Source organism: Pinus tabuliformis, chromosome J, assembly GCF_031772625.1.
Source record: "Pinus tabuliformis cultivar Carrire ecotype Pingquan chromosome J, CPIR1, whole genome shotgun sequence".
In the NCBI taxonomy this organism is placed as follows: Eukaryota; Viridiplantae; Streptophyta; class Pinopsida; order Pinales; family Pinaceae; genus Pinus; species Pinus tabuliformis.
Genome location: NC_142295.1, coordinates 381972161 through 381992970, shown reverse-complemented (window position 1 = coordinate 381992970; position 20810 = coordinate 381972161). Strand labels below are relative to the sequence as shown.

Here is a 20810-nt window from a genome sequence, read left to right as displayed (position 1 = left end):
CAATCTGGAATCATCTGTATAATTTCTTCCCGCCTCTGTAAACTGTTTTGTGAATAAAAATAGATATCAAGATTTCAATCTGGGAAATCTGTATATCTCTGTCAATCAAAGTCCACCTAGTTTTACATTGCTTAACTGATTAGAAGAAGATATGCATGAAACTTAATTTTGCTCTACTTCTGCCCATATTCATGCAGGAAGAAGATATGCATGAATTTTTTTTTCGATGATAATCATATCAAGATTTATTTAGATTCCATTGTTGCATTGTTGTAGTGTGATTCATGGTTCATTTTGTTTTGACGATAAATCACAAATGACTCTTAATGTGATTATCACCTAAAAATCTTGATTCCATTGTTGTAGTGTGATTCATGGTTCATTTTGTTTTGACAATAAATCACAAATGACTCTTAATGTGATTATCACCTAAATATTTTTTTCAAAACTAAATATAGATCACAGAAGTCTAAATTAGATCATCTATAATAATACCAATCTTTTTTCTAACCGTATAATAAAACTTTTTGTTTTTGTTTATAAAACTTTTTATTTAATATTTTTATTTTTAATAAATAAATTCCAAATTCCAATTCATGTTGTTTTTTCCAATTTTATGCTTTTTTTTTTTTTTTTCAAAATCAATTTTAAACGATTACTGGTCATGTGGTTATTTTCCATATTTACTTTTCCAAAATTGGTATCAATTTGTGAAATTTGGCAAGCTATCGCTTCATACACCAAGATCAAATATTTATTTCTAATTTGAACGGTTTATCATTATTTTTATTTCAATGTGGATTGTATATGATTTTGGACTCTTACACAAAGAATGTATTATGATTAATACATGTCTTCTGAATATTCAGTCGAAACAATAAGGAAGTTGACAGCACTGAAGTATTCATGAAAGTTTGGTTTATACAAAATTGGCTTCCGTCGGATGTTGATGTTAATAGCTAGATGTGTGTTCTGGTTGGATGTTGATGTTAATGGGTAGATGCATATATGGCATAGCTTTTTAAAATTGATAAACCGATCTGGAGTGTTCCAGTGTAGCTAGATGTAGATGAGTTCAAAGTTAATACGAGGATCTTTCCCCTTTTATGTTGTGAAGGGGACACTTCACTATAAAGTCTATTAATGTGAAGTTCCCTGCATCTCAAATCTACTTCGTTTCAAATCATGCAACATATTCTCTTCTAATCATGCATGCCAAATATTCTCTTAGTTTAGAACCAACCTATGGTATTGTGTAATTTGTGATACATGGTTTTTCTAGGGATGATAGAACAGTGCCTTTTATAACCATATAGTTTCTTTAGTTTGGCAACCTTTTATTGAAGAGGCCTACTATTTCTTGTGTTGCCAGTTTACAAATTCACTCAACAGGAGCTCCCTGGATGTAAGCCAGTTTTGACACTAGGATGGGTAAGTTCGCATCTGTGACAGTATCATATTCCTTAGCTGTTAACCATAAAAGCATACAGTGATGCAATTAATGCCGGAGATTATTTTAGGTCAACTTTGCTTAATCTATATCCTCGCGATACAGGAAATGTTTCAAGTTCACTTATATTATTTATTGCCTTCTCAAGATATTAAGGTTTTTTTAAGAATACATTACAGCATAGCCATCCTGAAGTGATTATCTGATTTTAGGTCGTGGCAATCTTCATATTAGTGGCAGCTATCTTCATCCCCCTTGGAGTTGTTTCTCTAATTGCATCGAACAGTGTATGCACTTTTTATCTTAGCATTAACGTCTATTTAAAGTTTTATTGTAATTGCTACAAGACCCATAAAGAACATTTTTCACTTTCATATTTAATGTTTAAAGTAACAGTGATTTCTTTTCATTTTCAGGTTGTGGAAATTGTGTACCAATATGAAACAGACTGCCTACCTCTGCAGTATAGAGTTAATAAGGATGCCAAACTGACCTATATACAAGATAGTACGATTCCCAAAAACTGCAGTCAAATAATAAAAGTGAGGGGTTCATCCTGGTTCCTGATTGCTAGTATTCAATTCTATAGATTCATAATTTTCTCATCTCAAAATTATGAATAATAGATAGCACTCGATGAATTTTGCTCTGTGCCAAATACTTACTGAACGTGAAGGTATTATCATAACTACAAATATTTACAGAAAATGTAACAGAATATTTCTGTCACTCTACAGGTGCAAAAGAATATGACACATCCAATTTATATATATTACCAGCTTGATAACTTCTATCAGAACCATCTTCGGTGAGTTGGCATACATGAAATAATATGCATTTGTTGTATATACTTCTTCTCATGTGTGTTTTTGTATAAGGTAGGGATTCCTTTGGCACATCCAATATCGTTGAACCTGGAGTATAAATTGTAATAAATCTTAAAAGTGACATGAACATAAAGTGCAAACTGCCTTTTCCAGGAAGAGAACAAATGATAATAAATAAATGGTGACAGATTAATGAATGAGTCCTACACAGTCAAACAAAGTAAAATGATTAATTGAATGAGCATTACACTCTCAAGAGAACTGATAATAATAGGCTTAATTTCGATAAGAAATCAAATGTGATATATTAAATGAGTGAGCCTTACTCTCATAAACAAACTGAAATGATTATACACTCTCAAGCAAACTGAAAAGAACAGTTTTTTAATTACGATATAACTTAATTTTGTCTAATAACAAAATGACATTATAATTAAACTAGTATTTGTACCTTATGTTGCAAAGGAAACGCCATAAGGCATAGAGTAGGGAAGAATAGGTAATCAAATCGGTCAAAATTAAAATTAAATTGATCTATTAATTTTTCATTTACATACACTGAATGCAGCGTGGGATAAGAATCTCAAGTTATCATTGAGATAAATAAATCTCTATAGTACATACTCGTTATATATATATATATATATATATATATATGAATGAAGATCTCTGCTATGATTTATATTACTTTCTATAGTCCATGCTCTATTTTAAATATTTTACTCTTTTGTCATAATTGGAAGAATCTCAAGTTATCATTGAGATAAATAAATCTCTATAGTACATACTCATTATCTATATATATATATATATATATATATATATATATATATGAATGAAGATCTCTGCTATGATTTATATTACTGTGGCAATGCCATTTTTCTCTCGCAAAGTTGCATCCATTGGTTTTTTTTAAGACATTAAAAGAATCTAGCTGCTATGGTTTGTTATGATCGATGGGTTATCTTTCAGATTATATTGTAGATGATGTTAGATACATTAAATCATTTTGAAATAAACACGGACATGTCGTTGGCATTGATTAGCGGCATATGCTACAATAACTTATCTTCATTGAAAAAGAGGTTGATGTATTCATTGAGAATCTCACACTAAAACTTCTTGAAACATGGCTTGAGACACCATGTGTTATTGATGTTTTCATAGAAGTTGCAACAATGAATGTTGAAGGCAACATGGATGTTGTAGAAAATAAAAATGTTAATGAAATTTCCATGCAATAGTGTCCTTGAGAGATAAAATATTTTTATGATTTATTTTGGAACAAATTGATGAAGAGCAAGCTATGGAAGGTGACATGTGGTAGTCATTTACATACAAGCCAATTTTTGAAGAAATAGAGGACATGCATGGACAACTTGGAACAATCGAACAATTGCACCAGCCAATAAAGACACTGAAATCTGAAGCTTACAACAAAAAGACAAAGCTAAAGCAATGAAGAAAAGAAAAGGAAATCCAACTGATGTAAAAAAAAATTAAATTGTAAGCATAGCTTAGACTTGGACCAGAAAATATCTTAGTTTAAATTTTTGTTTTTTGTAATTAAAGGGGAGTGTTGCATAAAATAATTTCAACCACCCATTTAAATAGGAGACAATGTTTGTTGGAAATCTTCGAAAATTTTATATTGGAACAATCTCAAAACATACAGGTAATGACTCATTTTCTTCGGTCAAGGATAGTGTGCATTTGCATGGAGTGCACAAAACAATTACAAGTGATAAGTATATTTATTTTCAAAGTGATTGGTACATTTTTTCCCATTTGCAAATCGATGGTACAACAAACATGGTAAATAAAGTTCTGAAAACATGTTGCAGATAAATTCTGGAGAGCATATAGACAAAATGAAATTTAACTGGTGTCAACAAAGTACAAGAAAACCACCCCTCCTTATCGTCCAGAGTTGTGAACTTAGTGGAATTACCAATATGAATAGGTCAGCAAAGGTGTCAAATAGTTCAAGCACAATAAATAGGTAGCCTTTCATAAAAATAAAAAGGTATTCCCATTAAAGTAAGTGATGGTACATCTAAGAGGAGTGATTTCCTAAAGGTTTCTGCAACAAAGTAAAGTCAAAAACAAAAGAGATAAGTTAAAACTTAAAAGAAAAAGAAAATTGAACCATGTAAAATTCTAATGACAAGGCAATCATCGATATACATCACTTAAAATTTCAATGTTTCAAACATTTATATATCTAACACAAGGTCAAATGATGAACCAAGGCAACGTTGAATGACCAATTACATGTCCATCAATTTATAAACTCTATTTAGTCAAGTGGAAAGGTTTACCAGATTCATGCCACACTAACAAATAGAAAAAAAAATGATGAAACACAATGAGAGCAGTTTAACATAAATTGATAAACCAAAAAATGAAGATATGAAAATTGAAAAACCTGAAAAGCTAAATTTGTGAATGCTTGCTTTACGAGTAGAAGAATGTAGAGCCTCAGGGGTTAGTTCAAGATGAACTAGACATGAGATCTTTTCCCAAATTTGAGAGGTTACAAGTTCGACTTTCTTGATCCTCTTTATATTATGCTCCGGAATCACTCTAGAATCAAGATCAACGTTTACCTCATTTACCATTCACAGATCATAGGAAAGTACTTAGAACTTAGAAGGTTTTCTGCGAAGTATTTTCTTTTGAGAAAAAAGGATAAAAAGATGTAAAACTTCAAAAAAACCTGCAACTAGATCACCAAACATGTATCAACCTGCAAACTTGGCTGACAACATGCAACATTGTGCGAATTGTATACTCAAGTCCATGAGAGCCAAAAGTTGAAGTGTTTGGAAAGTGTTGAAGAGTTTAGAAAGTGTTACCATTTTAGTATTTTTAGGATATATCCTCCATATAAACCCAAAAGTCCAAATTATAAATTACACTTTTTATTAAAATTAAGTGCTAAGTTCTCCCTAAGGATGGTCAAAATGACATTTATTAAGCAAAGAAACCATAGGAGCACTGGAAGTAATGGTAAATGTATAAAGCACGCATACATATGTTTTCCAGAGTCCAGAATCCACCCTATGTTAGAGGCTTACCAGAATTTGATCACCACAGAGTCATTAATTGGTCAAGTTTATGAGGTACAAGGTTCATGTATCTCCCCATTCAAAGTGAGTACTATGGAGCAGGATAGATCTTCAATCCCTAGCCGAAGGATGAATAAATCTACCATCACTGACAGGGAAGGCATGTAAAACAATATTAAAACTGCCATCACTGAGGGGAAAAGAACTCCAACCTTGCCTTTAGGTGATAGCAATCAAAAAAGATGTAAACAGTAGTAATTCTGATATCACTGAGGGGAATATGTGCAAACAATATTAACTACTATCACCAAAGGGAAAAGAACTCCAGACCTTGCCTTCAGGTGCCAGCAAGCAAACATATTCAGATTTCCAACCAGCTCATCCCTGGTGCGTCACCAGTGTAAAGACAGACTTCCAAATTCCTACCAAAGCATCAATCAGTTTCCAAATAAGATTCAACGGTATTTGGGTATTTATTCAGTTTTAAGAAACCAACAAGGCTGGTAGGCAGTAGTGTTCTTTTCCCAGTATGTACAATCATTATTGGACAAACTTAAGCTTTGTCGTATTGGGTTTCAGGACTAAACTTCTGGCTAATTGTTATCATAATGAGATTACAATGGGTAAATTGGACTGTATCGGAAACCTCAAAATAGACTGTCGTAATCTTCACCATTCTTGGTGCTTGATAATATAAATACTGACCTTAGATTTGATGTGTAGGAGGTGCATGATAATATAAACATCGTTGCAAATTCCTAATTAAAGTTCATAAATTAGTCTGAAATTAGAATATTTATACAAATCTAGACCTTTTTTCTATCAGCTGTGTTTGCAATATATGGAAACGTACCGAATAGTACACATTTAAAATAAGAGAACACAGTAAAAATACACATTTTTGTGACATATGGAACCATACTAAATGGTACACATTTAAGACAACACAACACAGTAAAAATAAGAGAAGTTGCAATTACTTAAGGAATCAACAAACATGTCACTTGGCAGAATCAAACAATGGTGGGGCAAGAACAACACTCGACTTTAACAGACCCCGCAAACTTCCATTTGAAAACTTTGCTCTAAAATGTAGGATTAACTTAAAATTTCATTGTTCGCATATAACTAGCTATCCTACGACTAGTAGCAGATAGATTAATACTTTTTCCCTTAGCCAATTGGATGCCCCCATTCTCCAATTGCAGATCAGTCCTCAAAATCTTTTGTTAATTTTCTTAACTATGCAACACCTTATATTAAGATTCTTAACCATGATACAAAAGGATTATAGTATTAACTGTGACAAATATTTCAAATTATAGTTTTGCATTCAATCCCAAATAAAAAGCAACAGTAGATTGGTCACTCTCATAAAACGTGAAACCTACACATATATGACAGAGCTATTCGTGTTTACTCTATGGTCAATATTTCAAATCTGTACTAAGGTGACCTAAAAATTAGGAAAAGAATACAAAACATCAAAATATACAAATTTGTTACTTCTGCATATAATTAATAAAATTAATTAAATTTTGGAGTAAGAGAGTAAACTGTTTCTGGTTAGTTGACTAAAACTGAGTTATAAGGAGTCGAAGTGAACTACTAACCATTTGGAAAGACTAAAAGTTTGTACAGAGGAAGCAGGGGTGGCAGTGATCACATTGGATCAATGAAAATTAGGGACTTGATTATGCCTAGAGGCTTGGTCATGCCACAAATGGTGAGAAAGAGGAACTGGCAGTTTATCAAGGCCTTGAACTGCTTAGGGCAGCGGGAATAAAATGTGTTACAGTGGTTCCACCATAGTATTTTGAAATTTGAATTGTCGAATGTCTCCACAAGAAATTATTCTTGTAGAGTTCAAGCAAGTCTTGCTACACTCATTCATAGAGTTCAAGCAATGATAGGAGATTTTTGGGGAAATAACATGTGTAACAGTGGTGGGGATTCCACCATTGTAATTTGAAATTTGCATTGTCAAATGTCTCCACAAGAAAATGTCTTGATCGACTCATTCATAGAGTTCAAGCAATGATAGGAGATTTTGAAAATTCCTATACACAGTTCTCATCCGAGAAAGAAAAATATTATCAAAATTGAAGTTTTTCAGGCCCTAAGAACTCTCCATTCAATCATAGATTCAAGGGCCAAACCCTCAATTCAATCGCAGATTTCATATAAAGTAATTAATGTGGAAAAAGTCTGCAAAAAATCAGGATTAAATTCTAAAATTGCGATTTTTTCAACAAAACTATTTAATCCTCTGATTTTTTGCAGACTTTTTCAGAAACAAAAAAATCATGATTTATTCATTATATGCCCGATTTTATCGGGAGTTGACCCAAAAAGTTTGCTGTCTTAAGAGTTGAGACTCGGACAAAACTCAAGATTCAGGAGTTGATTCACTATTTTGATATGTGATGTAGCACTAGACTTCATATACATATTATATATTAGCTTTCTTTACATGTTTATGTGGAAATGCATTTATTTGATGTTGTGAATACTCTAGATGTTAAAGAAAATAAAAAAATAAATGAGTATTTTTGTGTTTTTTTAATTTTTCCGACTTTTTTAACGAATTTTTCAACTTTTGGACCCTTGCCGTAATTCCGACTTTGACTTTTTCCACATTGATATAAATGTTTCGGGGCCAATATGGGGGTCTCAATTCAAGGGCGGAGTCGGGGACTAATTTGGGGGTCATTTTAAGAAGAGTATTTCATATAAACGGCAGCGAGGGCTGCTCGGCCTTCTCTCCCATCCCATGATATAACCTTACTATATACACAAGTACGTCGGTCATTTTAAGAAGAGTATTTCATATAAACGACAGCGAGGGCTGCTCGGCCTTCTCTCCTGTCCCATGATATAACCTTACTATATACACAAGTACGTCTTGTTGCCCCAAGTGTTAGACTGTTAGTTCAAGTACGCAAGTGAGAAATGGGAGTTAAAGCCATTGCAGAGACCTTTACTTCAACATTCATACTCACTAACAATAGGATTTATTAACTGTATAATAATGAGGAAGACTGTTGCATGTGGTTTTATTGCCCAGTTCTTGGGTGTTGGGTTTATTGTATTAGTTAGCCCTTCAAGTCAGATTCCTCTGATATTAGGAGTTTGGGGTTTTGCATTGATGATCTCTGTCAAGCAAGCTAGAAGTCTGGTGAATTCACTAGTCATTACATTATTGATTCAGCTAGCAAAGGGCATCAGTTTCAGATTGCACTCTAGGGGTCACAAGTTGAAGAAGCACTATCTCAGTGTTGCTGTGACATAGATGCCATCATGGTTCATTTCCAGTCTAGCAGGGTGTGGTGTCCTGTGTGAATGCGATGTTTATAAGGCTCAATGCGAATTGGCAAATGCATCCTGCAAATGGACCAGATGGCAAGGAGATTGGAAATACAAAGCAACGACAGAAAGCTGTGTTAGGGATCAGTGTGCAATTGAATCTGCCATCCAAATGTTGGCATCTAATGAATGGGAGCATGTTTTTGGAGCTTGTGTGCATGCTCACAAGAGGAAATATAAGCGGGTGGAGACAAATTGGGTTTCTTGTATACTCTGGTCACCGAATTATGGAAAATCTTCAGACCTCTTCTCATTTCGGTCCAACATGTGCAAAGGAGTGACTTTAGAGATTCAGCACCCCTACAAGCCATCTGCAGAGCTTGTCGTGTTCGAGGCCAATAAATGGACTCGTTCGATGTGAATATGAGCTCAGTCAAGCATGCGGTGCAGATTCTTACGTTGGCACGAATGAGGAAGCCCCTCGAGGGCCAAATTCTCTGTAATCTTTTGTGCTAGTTATGTTGTGGTAGCTTTTTGGTTAAACAAGTATTTTAGGCAATATACACGCCAAGTCTATATGAATAGCTATGAGTAAGCTGGGCATAACAATTTTTCAATAGAAAGATTCTATGAGCAACAGGCTGCAATTGTTTTCATTTTCATATATAACTCTCATTCTTTTAAATTTAAATTATTAAAAAAAAGGGCGAAATTCTGCTCAGAAATCTCTTAAAGTCGACAAGTTTATGGAGAAAGGTTGTTGATGTGATTAAAGGGGAAAAATGAATAGCCCGGTAGGTTAATCAACGAGTCTCGTTAAAGGATTGTTCTACTTGCGCTCGCTTCAACAAAGTGGCCATATGAAGATGCTTATTTTTCTCATTTTACTTATTGCACAGAAAAAAGTTAATTACAGTTCCAACTACATCATTAAAATCCATTAGAATACATCCATGTTAACCTCGGGAGGATCTGATAAGCACCTATACCAAAAAATTAAAAAAAGAGCCCGACAAAGCGACTAGGGTAATCCTAGTCGTCATCCTCAGCTGCTGCAGGAATTTGCAATTTCCGTTTGCTAGCTCAACTGCCGCCTTCCGCTCATTCCAGGACTCCTTTTCCATGACTAAGGATTTATTATGTTTGCGAGTTTCGTTTTTGTTGATTTGTGTTTTCTACTGTGTCCTTACTGGTTGATGGCTGAGTTTTAAGAATTCGCCCGCAAATCAAAGTTGTCGATTTAAAGAGTTCTTTGCCGGGTGGTCTTTGACTGCCCCACGGTTCAGTGATTCACCTAAGTAGCTTTGTAAAAGGAGCCGGCACAATTCCTTCTCTTAATTTGGAATTTTCTTCTGCGGTCAACGAGAATGTTAAAATTCTCAAGGAAAAAAGGGTTGATGGGTAAGGTTATCCGCCTTTGCCCTAATTATACTTCTATTTTAGAACGGATTTCTAACAATTAGGTAGATCATGAACTCATTGGTACTATGTACTGTGGAAACAGATATCATGCTTTTATTGCTGAATGTGAGGACAAAGATCTGATCTTCAGATCTAAGCCTTACTTCATAGACTCCAGGAAAATGTTTCTCATCTATTTGACTTTGAATTTTAATCCTAACATAGAAATTTTCTACGCCTGCTGGGATCAAATTGTCATATCTTCCCCCTTTCATATCTTCCCCTTTTTTTTGGTATTTTTAAATCTATCGACAAATTGGCCCGCTATATTACTAGTTTAAATTCTAAGGAATACAACTTCTCATGTGCCAAAATTTGTGTTAGAAATGTATTTTGCAAAACTCCTAAAAGTAATTTTACCTTCTATATTACTAGTTTACAGTCCAAGGAATACAACTTCTAGCATGCCAAAATTTGTGTTGAAATGTATTTTGCAAAACTCCCAGAGGTAATTTAGCTGACTTGGAGGGTCCAAGTCATCTTCAGGTTCTAGATTATGAGCAAGTTCCTTTCAAATGTAATTTTTGTGATAAGTATGTGTTTTACAAAAATTTGTCCAAATACTATAATATCTCAACTTCTTTCTATTTCATCGTCATCTTCTCAAATTAATAAATAGCAATGAACATTCAAACAAATTCCAAGGAAACACAAAAGGCCTCATTCTAATAGATTTGAGTCTCACCAACATTCTCCCTCCAGTAATAAATTTGGAATTTTGCACTCTACAGAAGCAGAGGTCAAGGTTCAATGATTTATTCAATACCCCATTTCGATCACGCAGTTCCATTCTCCCTCTAGAAATAGATTTGGAATTCTGCACTCTACAGAAGCAGAAGTCAAGGTTGAATGATTAATTCAATATCCCATTTTGATCAGGCAGTTCCAGATCTAGTGCAATCAGAGATCATCAATTCACCTGTTGAGGAAGAGGTTTCACCTAAGGAAAGGACAAAAACAGTCTTTTAGAAAAGAAGTAAGAAGTAAAGAAGAAAAATATGTAATCTTTTTTTTCCAAATGTTCTAAAAATTAATCAATGTTATTAACCATTAATAAAATATAGAAAATATCAAAGTAAGAAATCTCCAAAATCTGGTGTCTTGATCTTCCTACAGATCTAGTAAAAAGATGGTTTCACTTAAATTCTAGAGATGTTTTATTTTTATATTACCTTGTGCAAGCAATTTTTAAGAATCTATTCATGTACTCAAAAAACAATTATAATTTAATTTTCAGTAGATCTAGTCTTGAATCCCCTGCTCTCTTTTTGTCAAGAAAAGTATGGTTTTTTTGTCCTCTTCCTTTTACATTTATTGAAGAATTTTTAACATGTTCTAATAACAATTTTTTTAATACAAAAATTGTAACCTTCATTCCTATATACTGCTTTAGCAGCACGGTCCAGTAGCAATTTTTTTTTAATACAAAAATTCTCATTACAAAAAAAAATCCAATATAAATAAAATTTAAAAAAAATACATCTATAAACCCTATTTTTGATCTCCTGATAAATACATCCCAAATTAGATTCACATGTATCTATTGATAAATAGATACCAAATTAGATTCACATGTATCTATTGAAACATTCTGATAAACAAACTTGGAAAACAAACAGCGTTAAGCAGATACCTCACTTCTACGAGCACGAAGTACACATCTTATAGAATATCTCGCTTCTACGAGCACAAAGTACAAATTTCAAAAACACACAAATGTGAAAATCAATATGCAGTTTGCAGTGTAAACATCGTCGCACCTTTATATATAAGGGCTGACGTGCCGTCATAAGGGCTGAGGAGGACAAGAGGCGGACTGAAAAAATTGGTGTTCTGTGTGGGAGCGAGTTTTATTCTTCGGCGTCATTCATGGAACAGCAACGACGAGCCACTCTAACAATGTTGATTGACTTCTCAGTCTGCCTCTAGCTCTTTTGCGCTCCTCTTTCTCTGCTCGTCTCAGATCCCTTTCTTTCCATATTTCAATACTCTTCTTTGTGTGGTGTTCAGTAAAATAGCAAGCCATTTTTCCATATTTAATCCTCACCCCTTTTAGATATTAAGAAATAAGAGCAGTACCTTTACAGAGAGTAAATTTATCGGCCTTATACAACCATACCATACAGTGAGAAACATTCCAAGGTAACAACTAGCTACATCCTCGTTGCCTTCATATATACACTGCATAGTTAAAATTATACAGACAAGCAAGCAAGCTCGTGTATATACCATATCAAACCTGTGCAGCGCAGGATGCTGATCGGTCCTGTAGCGGGGCAGACTCGACCACACGACTTGTAGAATTCGCAGTGTAGAAATCTGCAAGAGCTTCCAAACCTTGAACTTGCATTTGAAGATTCAAAATATAGTTGCCGGCCTCCTGAAAAAGTGTATGAACTTCCATTTTCTTGCCGCCGGGAACAATCTTCTGCAGAGTCCGGAGTCTTCTGTCAATGGCGCCATGATCTGGCCACCTGTTTCAACATCAACATTATTACAACATTTTCGATGGAAAGATGTCGATTTCATTTTTCTCGCCAGCGTTACGAGGGAGGATTTCTTCTGCTTCATCATCGTGATGGTCCTTTTTTTGCGCATGAGGCGGAGGTTTAGAGCTCGAGTCCAGGCAGAGCCCTTGTTGGCAGTGCGAGCCAAGCACATGTCAGCTGCGAAACGAATGGCTTGCTGGCAGTGCGTCCGTCCCGCTTCCTCATTAACCGTTCAGTTTTGGATCAGTGTTGGATCAACGATCACACTTCATTCATTGGTCTAACACCACAAATCCACAGTCAACAATAGGACACGGCAGCGTCTGGAGCAATTCATTTCAAAGGGAAACTCCTTATGGCGTAAATATATAATCCTAAAAAACGACATATCTCAAAATAAATAAATCAAAACCTGAAGAAAAAATAAATATATATATATATATATATAATCCTAAGATAAAACAGAAAACCACTCAAAACCTAAAAAATTCTTAAAAGAGAGGGGCTATATGTCCAAGAGAAATAGCCTTTATTTCTAATACAATTTGAAGTCCAAAATCATTTTTCTTATTTCTCCCTTTTCCTGATTGTAAGCTAACTACCAAAGTCAAACATGCACCCAACCTATTAACATACCTGGCAACCTTGTTTATCCAGGATTTTATCTGCTGATGTGAAATATTATGCGGTAAAGAAGCTAGCAGAAACTCAATGTAGTCATACAGAATATGATTTTAAGAGAATTCATTTCATTAATTGATTAAAAAAGATTTATAACAATCTAATTTATACAAATAATGTATATAAACTTTAGCACTTGATTTAAAAAGATTTACAACCATCTAATTTATAAGAATAATAATAGAAGCTTCTAATAAGATTTAGAACAGTCTGATTTGCAAGAATAATAATAGAAGATTCTAATAAGTGATCCCACACAATCGGAGTTCCAAAACTCCTCAACAGAATATCCATACATGATTAAAAGTTTCCCCATGAAATAACCCTTTTGTGATTTTATATGGCTGTACTGATTGTTGACTATGACATTTCTGATGTATTATAAACATTTGCAGGTACGTTAGCAGCATAAATAACCATCAGCTAATTTATTCCGATAGTCGGAATACCACATCAGGTTGTTACCCTGAAGCAACAACTGGAAATAATCTCTCAATTATTCCATGTGGCCTCATAGCTTGGAGTTTGTTCAATGATACTTACAACTTCTCCAGAGGGGGCATATCATTGACAGTGAACAGGAAATATATTTCGTGGAAAAGTGATCGTGAACATAAATATGGAAAGAACGTTTTTCCCACGAATTTTCAGAATGGAACTCTGATTGGGGGTGCTACTCTCAATTCATCTATCCCTGTAAGTAGTATCCTTGTTTAGGTCTTTTACAAAAGTAGGTTGGCTGGTTGACTGATTGCGTTTAAGGGGTTGTAAATATGAGGCTATGTTTGTCTGATTCTTTATAGCATTGCAAACAATAGCATCCAAACCCTAATTACGATTTCATTTCTATTTTATTATTGTTAATTATGAATTAATTATACCGAAAATAGATAATAATCAAATTACTTGTAACACTAATATAAATAAAAATTTGTCTTCATAGCTAGTTTCTTATCATAAATTTTCCAACTGTTTATTAAAAACATTGAATTTTGGCTATTGTTAATGATAAAAGAAACACATAGTTAGTGATTACTGTTGTTTACTGGTTAGTTTGGATGAGCATGGCAGTTAAGTGGGCAAGAGGATCTTATGGTGTGGATGCGACCAGCAGCACTTCCAACCTTCAGGAAGCTGTATGGACGGATTGAGGAGGACCTCAAAGAAAATGATAGCATTACAGTGAATTTGTTTAATAATTATAATACCTATACTTTTGGTGGCACGAAGAAGGTTGTACTTTCTACCACCAGTTTCCTCGGAGGGAAGAACAACTTTCTCGGGATATCTTACCTAACTGTTGGAGGTCTCTGCATCTTTCTGGCGATGGTCTTCTTCTTTATGCATATGAAGAAGGGAAGGTACGTGATTTTAGTGTGTGGTACAGTTTATGCTAGTCACTTAATGTTGGTACATGTAGGTCAAAATGGGTTTGATGTAGCATTGAACATGTTCTCGATATAAATTTTAGTCCAATTTCCACTTACTAAAGGATTTTATTTAGGTAGGATTGAGGTTGATGAATTTAATTATCATGTTTTTGTTTATAGGTATTAGTTCAATTACTATAGGATTTTATGTATTTTATTTAGTTAGTATTGATGCTAGATGAATTTAATTTTGGTGGTAGATTTCTAAAATATTTTGTAACAAAGAATTACTTTTCAATTATTTAGATCTAATTGTTCTAGAATATTCTTCAAATCAAACTATTGAAATAAGAATAGCTATTAATCTAAATAAAATAGAAAAAATAATTATTAATTTAAATAAAAATAACCTTTTAATAACTTAGATCCAGATTACCATTTTAAGTGAAATTTTGCTGGAGAAGATGCTGGGATTCTTTTAATCTCTGTTTCACAACATTTGGCGTGGTAAGGAGGCTAATGTTGATTATTTTTGTTGGCAGGCCTTTGGGCGATACTGCATATTTATCATGGAGCAGCAACAGCCCAGAGGAAAAGTCTAGTTGACGAAGTCATTGTAGTTGTAGTACCAGATTCTCTCACCTGTATCCTTCATATTTGAAACATACATGATGGCATGCATATAGGTTTTGGGCACCTCTATGAAATTTGAGCTAACAGATTCACCAAACCTTGAACATATATAGCCTCCATATATGCTTTGGGTACCTCTATGAATATAGAAACAACAAAATCTGTTGCTTGATTGCTTGGTAAATCTGTTGCTCGTAGGTTCATAAAGATGCCCAAAGAATATGTGCATGCCATTCAAGTTTCAAATATGAAGACTGTGGATTTGAAATTTTGTATTCAATTCATATATATTGAAAAGATTCGTTACAGCAAATCAGATAAGCAAAAATATTGTCAATGTTATTTGAAAAATTATATGCAATGCAGGAGTTTGTGATTGGAGAAAGCACCTATAGGATCATTTTAACTCATGATCATGGTCATCAAAATGAAGAAAACATCGTGCCTTTGCGTTTAGAAAAATAAGGCCACTAATCATTCTTGAGTGACTAAGCAGTTAGAAGTTTTTCTTTGTAGATTTATTTCAACCAACCATGCATGTTGGATGTCTTTGTTGAGAATTTTTTATTTTTAATATAAATATAGTTTTAAAATATAAATATTTTAATTTTTATATATAAATTTATTTTATTTATTGTTAATGTAAAATGAATGTGTGTTTTTTAAGAGATATTAGGTTTAAATATAAAAAGGTAAAGGCTGTATATATCTATAGAATTTAGTAGTCAATTTACTTGTTTTTTGTTTCAAAAACCAAAGGATATCATGTATCAATTTGGTGTACGGTTTGGCCACTACCTTATTATTACTATTATTATTATTAAGGATGAAACTTCAATATTTTTTTTTATGTTATAGAAATTTATAAATTAAACAATTAATGCACATTTTTTGTTTCTATACTTTCAACCTTACAAATTAATATAAAATATTATACTACAATAAAAATAAATCACTTCTCTTAGCAATTTAGGAGAATAAAAATCGTATAAATGTTATACTGCTATAACCCTTAAGAGAGTATGAGCACATATGGTAGTTTTATCATAATGTCATTACATGTCAAGCTTTCCAAATCCATGCTAAGGAAATCATAAGAAAACTTAACCACCAACTCTTATTAGGTTGGAATCACTTGGGTATTTTTCCCAACAAACTCCTTTTTGTGGGTTTCCCCATTGAGAAATATCTTACGAGCTACCCAAATTTCAACAATTTCAATCCATGTTAGGGATCTATAATGGAAAGTTCATGTGTGTTTCAATATGAGAGAGAAAGCATGCAAATTTGAGATTTGGAATGGATAAGTGCTTAACAAGAGCTAGTAAGATATATTAGATCTATACATTCTCTCTCACATAATGAGAAGGGTTTTGCAAAGCTTTGTTCTCATAATGAGAAAAGAACATTCCATAAGTAGAAACCCCTACAGAACCAAAGAAAGCTTCCGTAAAAGAGAAAAATTCGCATTATAAGATGTTTATTGAAATAAAAGAGACAACTATCTAGTCATATCAAATAGCTCACTATTTAAGAATGATAGTTGGCCAGTATACCAACCATATATAAAATGGAAAAATAATTGTTTCCCTATATGTTAAGGTCTTAACACAACCCAAGTTAGCCAACTTGAGAATCCCCTTTCAAAATTTTAAAAATAAAATCCTTTTCATCCCGATGTTGCTTCAATATAATCTTGAATCTTTTGAATTTGATTGATCATTTTAAACCAAATTAAAACTAAATTAAATTCAGTTATACATTATTGGATGAATTTTGTCTTTGTAACGAGGGATGTTCATGCAGCGTAGAGGTGTTTTGGGAGCGAAGGAGCGGAACTGGTAAGAACTAGGGTTTCAAGAATATTCAGGAGTTGAACGCAATGGAGGGGCGCAAAGTGGGGAGCTCCACTCCCTCCTACTGACAAGCAGTAGCCAGTCGAGGTAAGAAATCGTTGGAGACGGCTAGAAGTCTTTCAGGAGAACGGAAAAGGAACATTGACGAGGCGCAGGACTTGATCAATTCAAGGGAGGACAACAGTTTAAAAGGAAATGAGGAAGAGGACAAAACCAGGAAGCATAAATCAAAACGAAAAAGGGTCCATGTAAGCCTAAGGTTGAGGTCACACCCAGAGTACTTTTAAATGATTCTACACTGCAGGCGCACAGGGATCACATGTGGACCTATGCTATTATTTGTAAATTCATGGGATTATGGCCCACTGAGAAGGCACTGCAGGTATGGATTAAATACCACTGGAAACCTAAAGGAGGCATAGACCTACATCTTGGATCAAAAGGTTTCTTCACGGTAGTGTTCACAAATATAGAGGACAAAGACATGGTGTTTGAAGGAGGGCCCTACTTCTATGCAGCTACAGGGCTTTATATGCAGCCTTGGATGATGAATTTCATACCAGAACGCGAGACTTTCACTTCGGTCTCGGTCTGGGTAAGACTCTATTCCCTACCTTTAGATTACCGGAAAACTGAATCTTTATCTGCAGTAGGAAATAAACTAGGGCATTTTGTCAAAGCTTTTGAGGCTACCAGAAGGGGAAAATACACTTCCTTCACCTGAATATGTGTGGAGATGGATCTCTTTGGAGCTTTACTAGATGAGGTCATCCTGGAAGTTTTTGATGAAGAATGGGTGCAAACCGTGGATTATGAACATATTCCTTTCAGATGTCGAAGGTGCCATGAACATGGGCACCTATTTAGAGATTTCCCTCTTCGTAAAATAGAGACCAAAAGTAAAGCTACCACAGTGAAAAATACTGAAATATTTCACAAAATAGGGTATAGAGGAAAGGGGGGTAAAAGGGGGCCCAAGAAAAATCAAACAGAGGGGCAACAAACCAGCCTAAATAGGTTCCAAGTATTAGAAGAAGAGGAAGAGGCAACAAAGGTAGATCAGGAAATGGAGGAAAGCCAAGGAGAGAAAGATAAGGAGGAAAATGGTGTGAAAACACAGGATACTAATAAACAGATAGGGACTATGTTGAACAACGAGGAACTAGAAAGGGACCAAGAAATGACCCCGAGTGAGATAGAAATGGAGGATCATGAACTGCAGGATATTCTTGACAGAGAACACCTAGATCTGGAAGGCTGCTTGAAATAGGGGACCATGGGAGGGGTTGACTCATTACCTCAAAAAGAGTTTAACAAAGTGCAGCAATTGTTCCTATGGAGAACCCAGACTAAGGAGATGGAAGGACAAAGACACACAGAAATGCAGGGCAACAAAGGGGTGAAAATTATGAAAACCACACCAGGACTAGCTCCCAGGAATCCAAGAAGGAAAAGGGTCAGGAAAAAACTAAATGAGCTATTGATGGAATGTGGAAAACTAATGATAGATTCAGGTATGATGAAATATCTAACCAACTACTCCTTTACAAATATTTCATAATGAAGCTAACATCTTGGAATATCAGAGGTCTAGGAAGTAAAAGGAAACAAAGGTTACTCAACAATAGAATGAAACAAGAAGCTTCGGACATGATCTTTATCCAGGAAACTAAATGTTCCATTCAAAAAATAAAGCAGATGCACAACAGATGGCTTAATAAATATGAGTTTCTAGAAGTCAAAGCAGATAAAATAGCAGGAGGTATCCTTACTCTTTGGAACCCCCAAAATATTGGCATAATAGATGCTGAGGCATTTAGGAATTATTTATCAGTGGTTATTCAGCCTGTTGATGATAAACTCAGGCTTTTAGATTCTCTTGGGGAACTAAGAGATAGACACGCAGAAATACCATGGATAATGGGAGGGGACTTTAACATGATCAAATCTCTTATGGAGAAAAAGGGTGGGACCAATACTTTAAGCAAAGACTCTATAGAATTTTAGAATTTTCTTGACAACATGAAGCTAGTTGACACAGATACGAGTAATGGCCTCTTTACATGGAACAATAAGAGAGGAGGAGAGTCTCAAGTAGCCTCAAAGCTAGACAGATTCCTTATCTCAGAGGACCTCATGCTCATAGGCATGGATATGACAGTAAGAATTCTCCCCTTCGGTGGCTCGGACCATTGGCCTGTCCAACTTGAGGTTCAGGGCATTGGCACCCCCAAGAACAGAACTTTTAGATTTGAGAATCTCTGGCTCACCCACCCAGATTTTATCAGCAACATTGCTAAATGGTGGATAGAGGATCTGTAGATTCAAGGTACAAGAATGTTTCTACTACACAAATGACTGAAACATATCAAGCTCAGACTCAAAGATTGGAACAAGAATGAGTTTGGCAATATTTTTGAAGTGAAAAAAGCTGTCGAAGGTAAAATGCAGGAACTCAATCAAGCCCTTATCACGGATGGCTTTGATAGGGCAAGGAACGATCAAGCCACCAAGCTTCATCAAGACTGGGAGAATCTATGTGAACAAGAGAATATATTTTGGAGACAAAAATCAAGGGTTCAATGGCTAAAAGAATGGGAGAGAAACAAAAGGTTTTTCCACAGATCCACTATGGAGAACAGGTCGCATAAAAGGATCTCAACGATCAAGGACTCTGAAGGTCAATTACTCAATACCCATAAAGACATAGAAGCTCTGTTGGTTCAGCACTTTCGAAGTATCGCAGAGGAGACCATCTTAGATAGAGATCATTTTATCAGGGACTTCACGAAGCACATTCCTAAGTTAGTAACAAGGGAAGATAATTACAATCTCAATAGGCCGATGAATGAAGATGAGGTTAGTGAGGTTATCAAAGAGATGTAGAATGGAAAAGCGCCTGGCCCTGATGGTTTCAATGTCGATTTTTTTAAAGCTTGCTGGAACATTGTCAAGCAATATATTTTGGTTGTCGTGGAGGACTCCAGAATGAATAGAACCATTCTGAAGGTGCTCAATACATCTTTCATCTCTCTGATCCCCAAAAAAGACAATGCTCTGACTCCAGAAAGATTCAGACCCATAGCCTTATGCAATGTGGTGTACAAGATCATATCCAAAATAATTGCCAACAGACTCAAGCCCCTTCTCCCCACTCTGGTTTCTGTGGAGCAAACAGGTTATGTGGAGGGCAGATAAATTCTAAATAACATCATCCAACTGCATGAAGTGGTGCATTCATTGTTAAGTAATAAGAAGGCGGAAATGATTATGCAACTGGACCAAGCCAAGGCTTATGATAAGTTGAATTGGAACTACATCAAGAAGGTCCTTCTAGCCTTCAAATTTTACCACAACTGGGTTAGGTGGGTCATGGCCCTAGTGACTTCTTCTAGTTTTTCAATTTTGGTTAATGGTTCTCCATCTAAAACTTTTAAACCTTCAAGAGGCCTCAGGTAGGCAGATCCTCTCTCCCCCTTTCTCTTTATCCTCATGATAGAAGGACTTGGTCGATCTATCAAGCATGCTAAATAAGTGGGTACTATCCAGGGGCTCAAACTCTCTGAGACTGGACAGGCTTTGACCCATCAGCAATTTGTAGATGACATTATGCTTCAGGGAATCCCCATGGTCAAAGAGGTGCTAGCATATAAACAAATCCTAAGT

The 20810-nt window shown here is 34.9% G+C and overlaps 1 protein-coding gene across 1 annotated transcript in view; it reads left to right on the top strand.

Moving 5' to 3' along the window:
• The window catches only part of LOC149227362 (ALA-interacting subunit 3-like), a 15593-nt gene extending 332 nt beyond the window's left edge, over positions 1-15261 (top strand). Inside the window, exons 2-8 of the mRNA XM_089380473.1 lie at positions 1373-1431; positions 1663-1737; positions 1867-1992; positions 2188-2258; positions 13681-13981; positions 14357-14646; positions 15198-15261. Coding sequence (XP_089236599.1) covers positions 1373-1431; positions 1663-1737; positions 1867-1992; positions 2188-2258; positions 13681-13981; positions 14357-14646; positions 15198-15261 — 986 coding nt within the window. The remainder of the gene's footprint in view (positions 1-1372; positions 1432-1662; positions 1738-1866; positions 1993-2187; positions 2259-13680; positions 13982-14356; positions 14647-15197) is intronic.
• The last annotated feature ends 5549 nt before the right edge of the window (positions 15262-20810 follow it).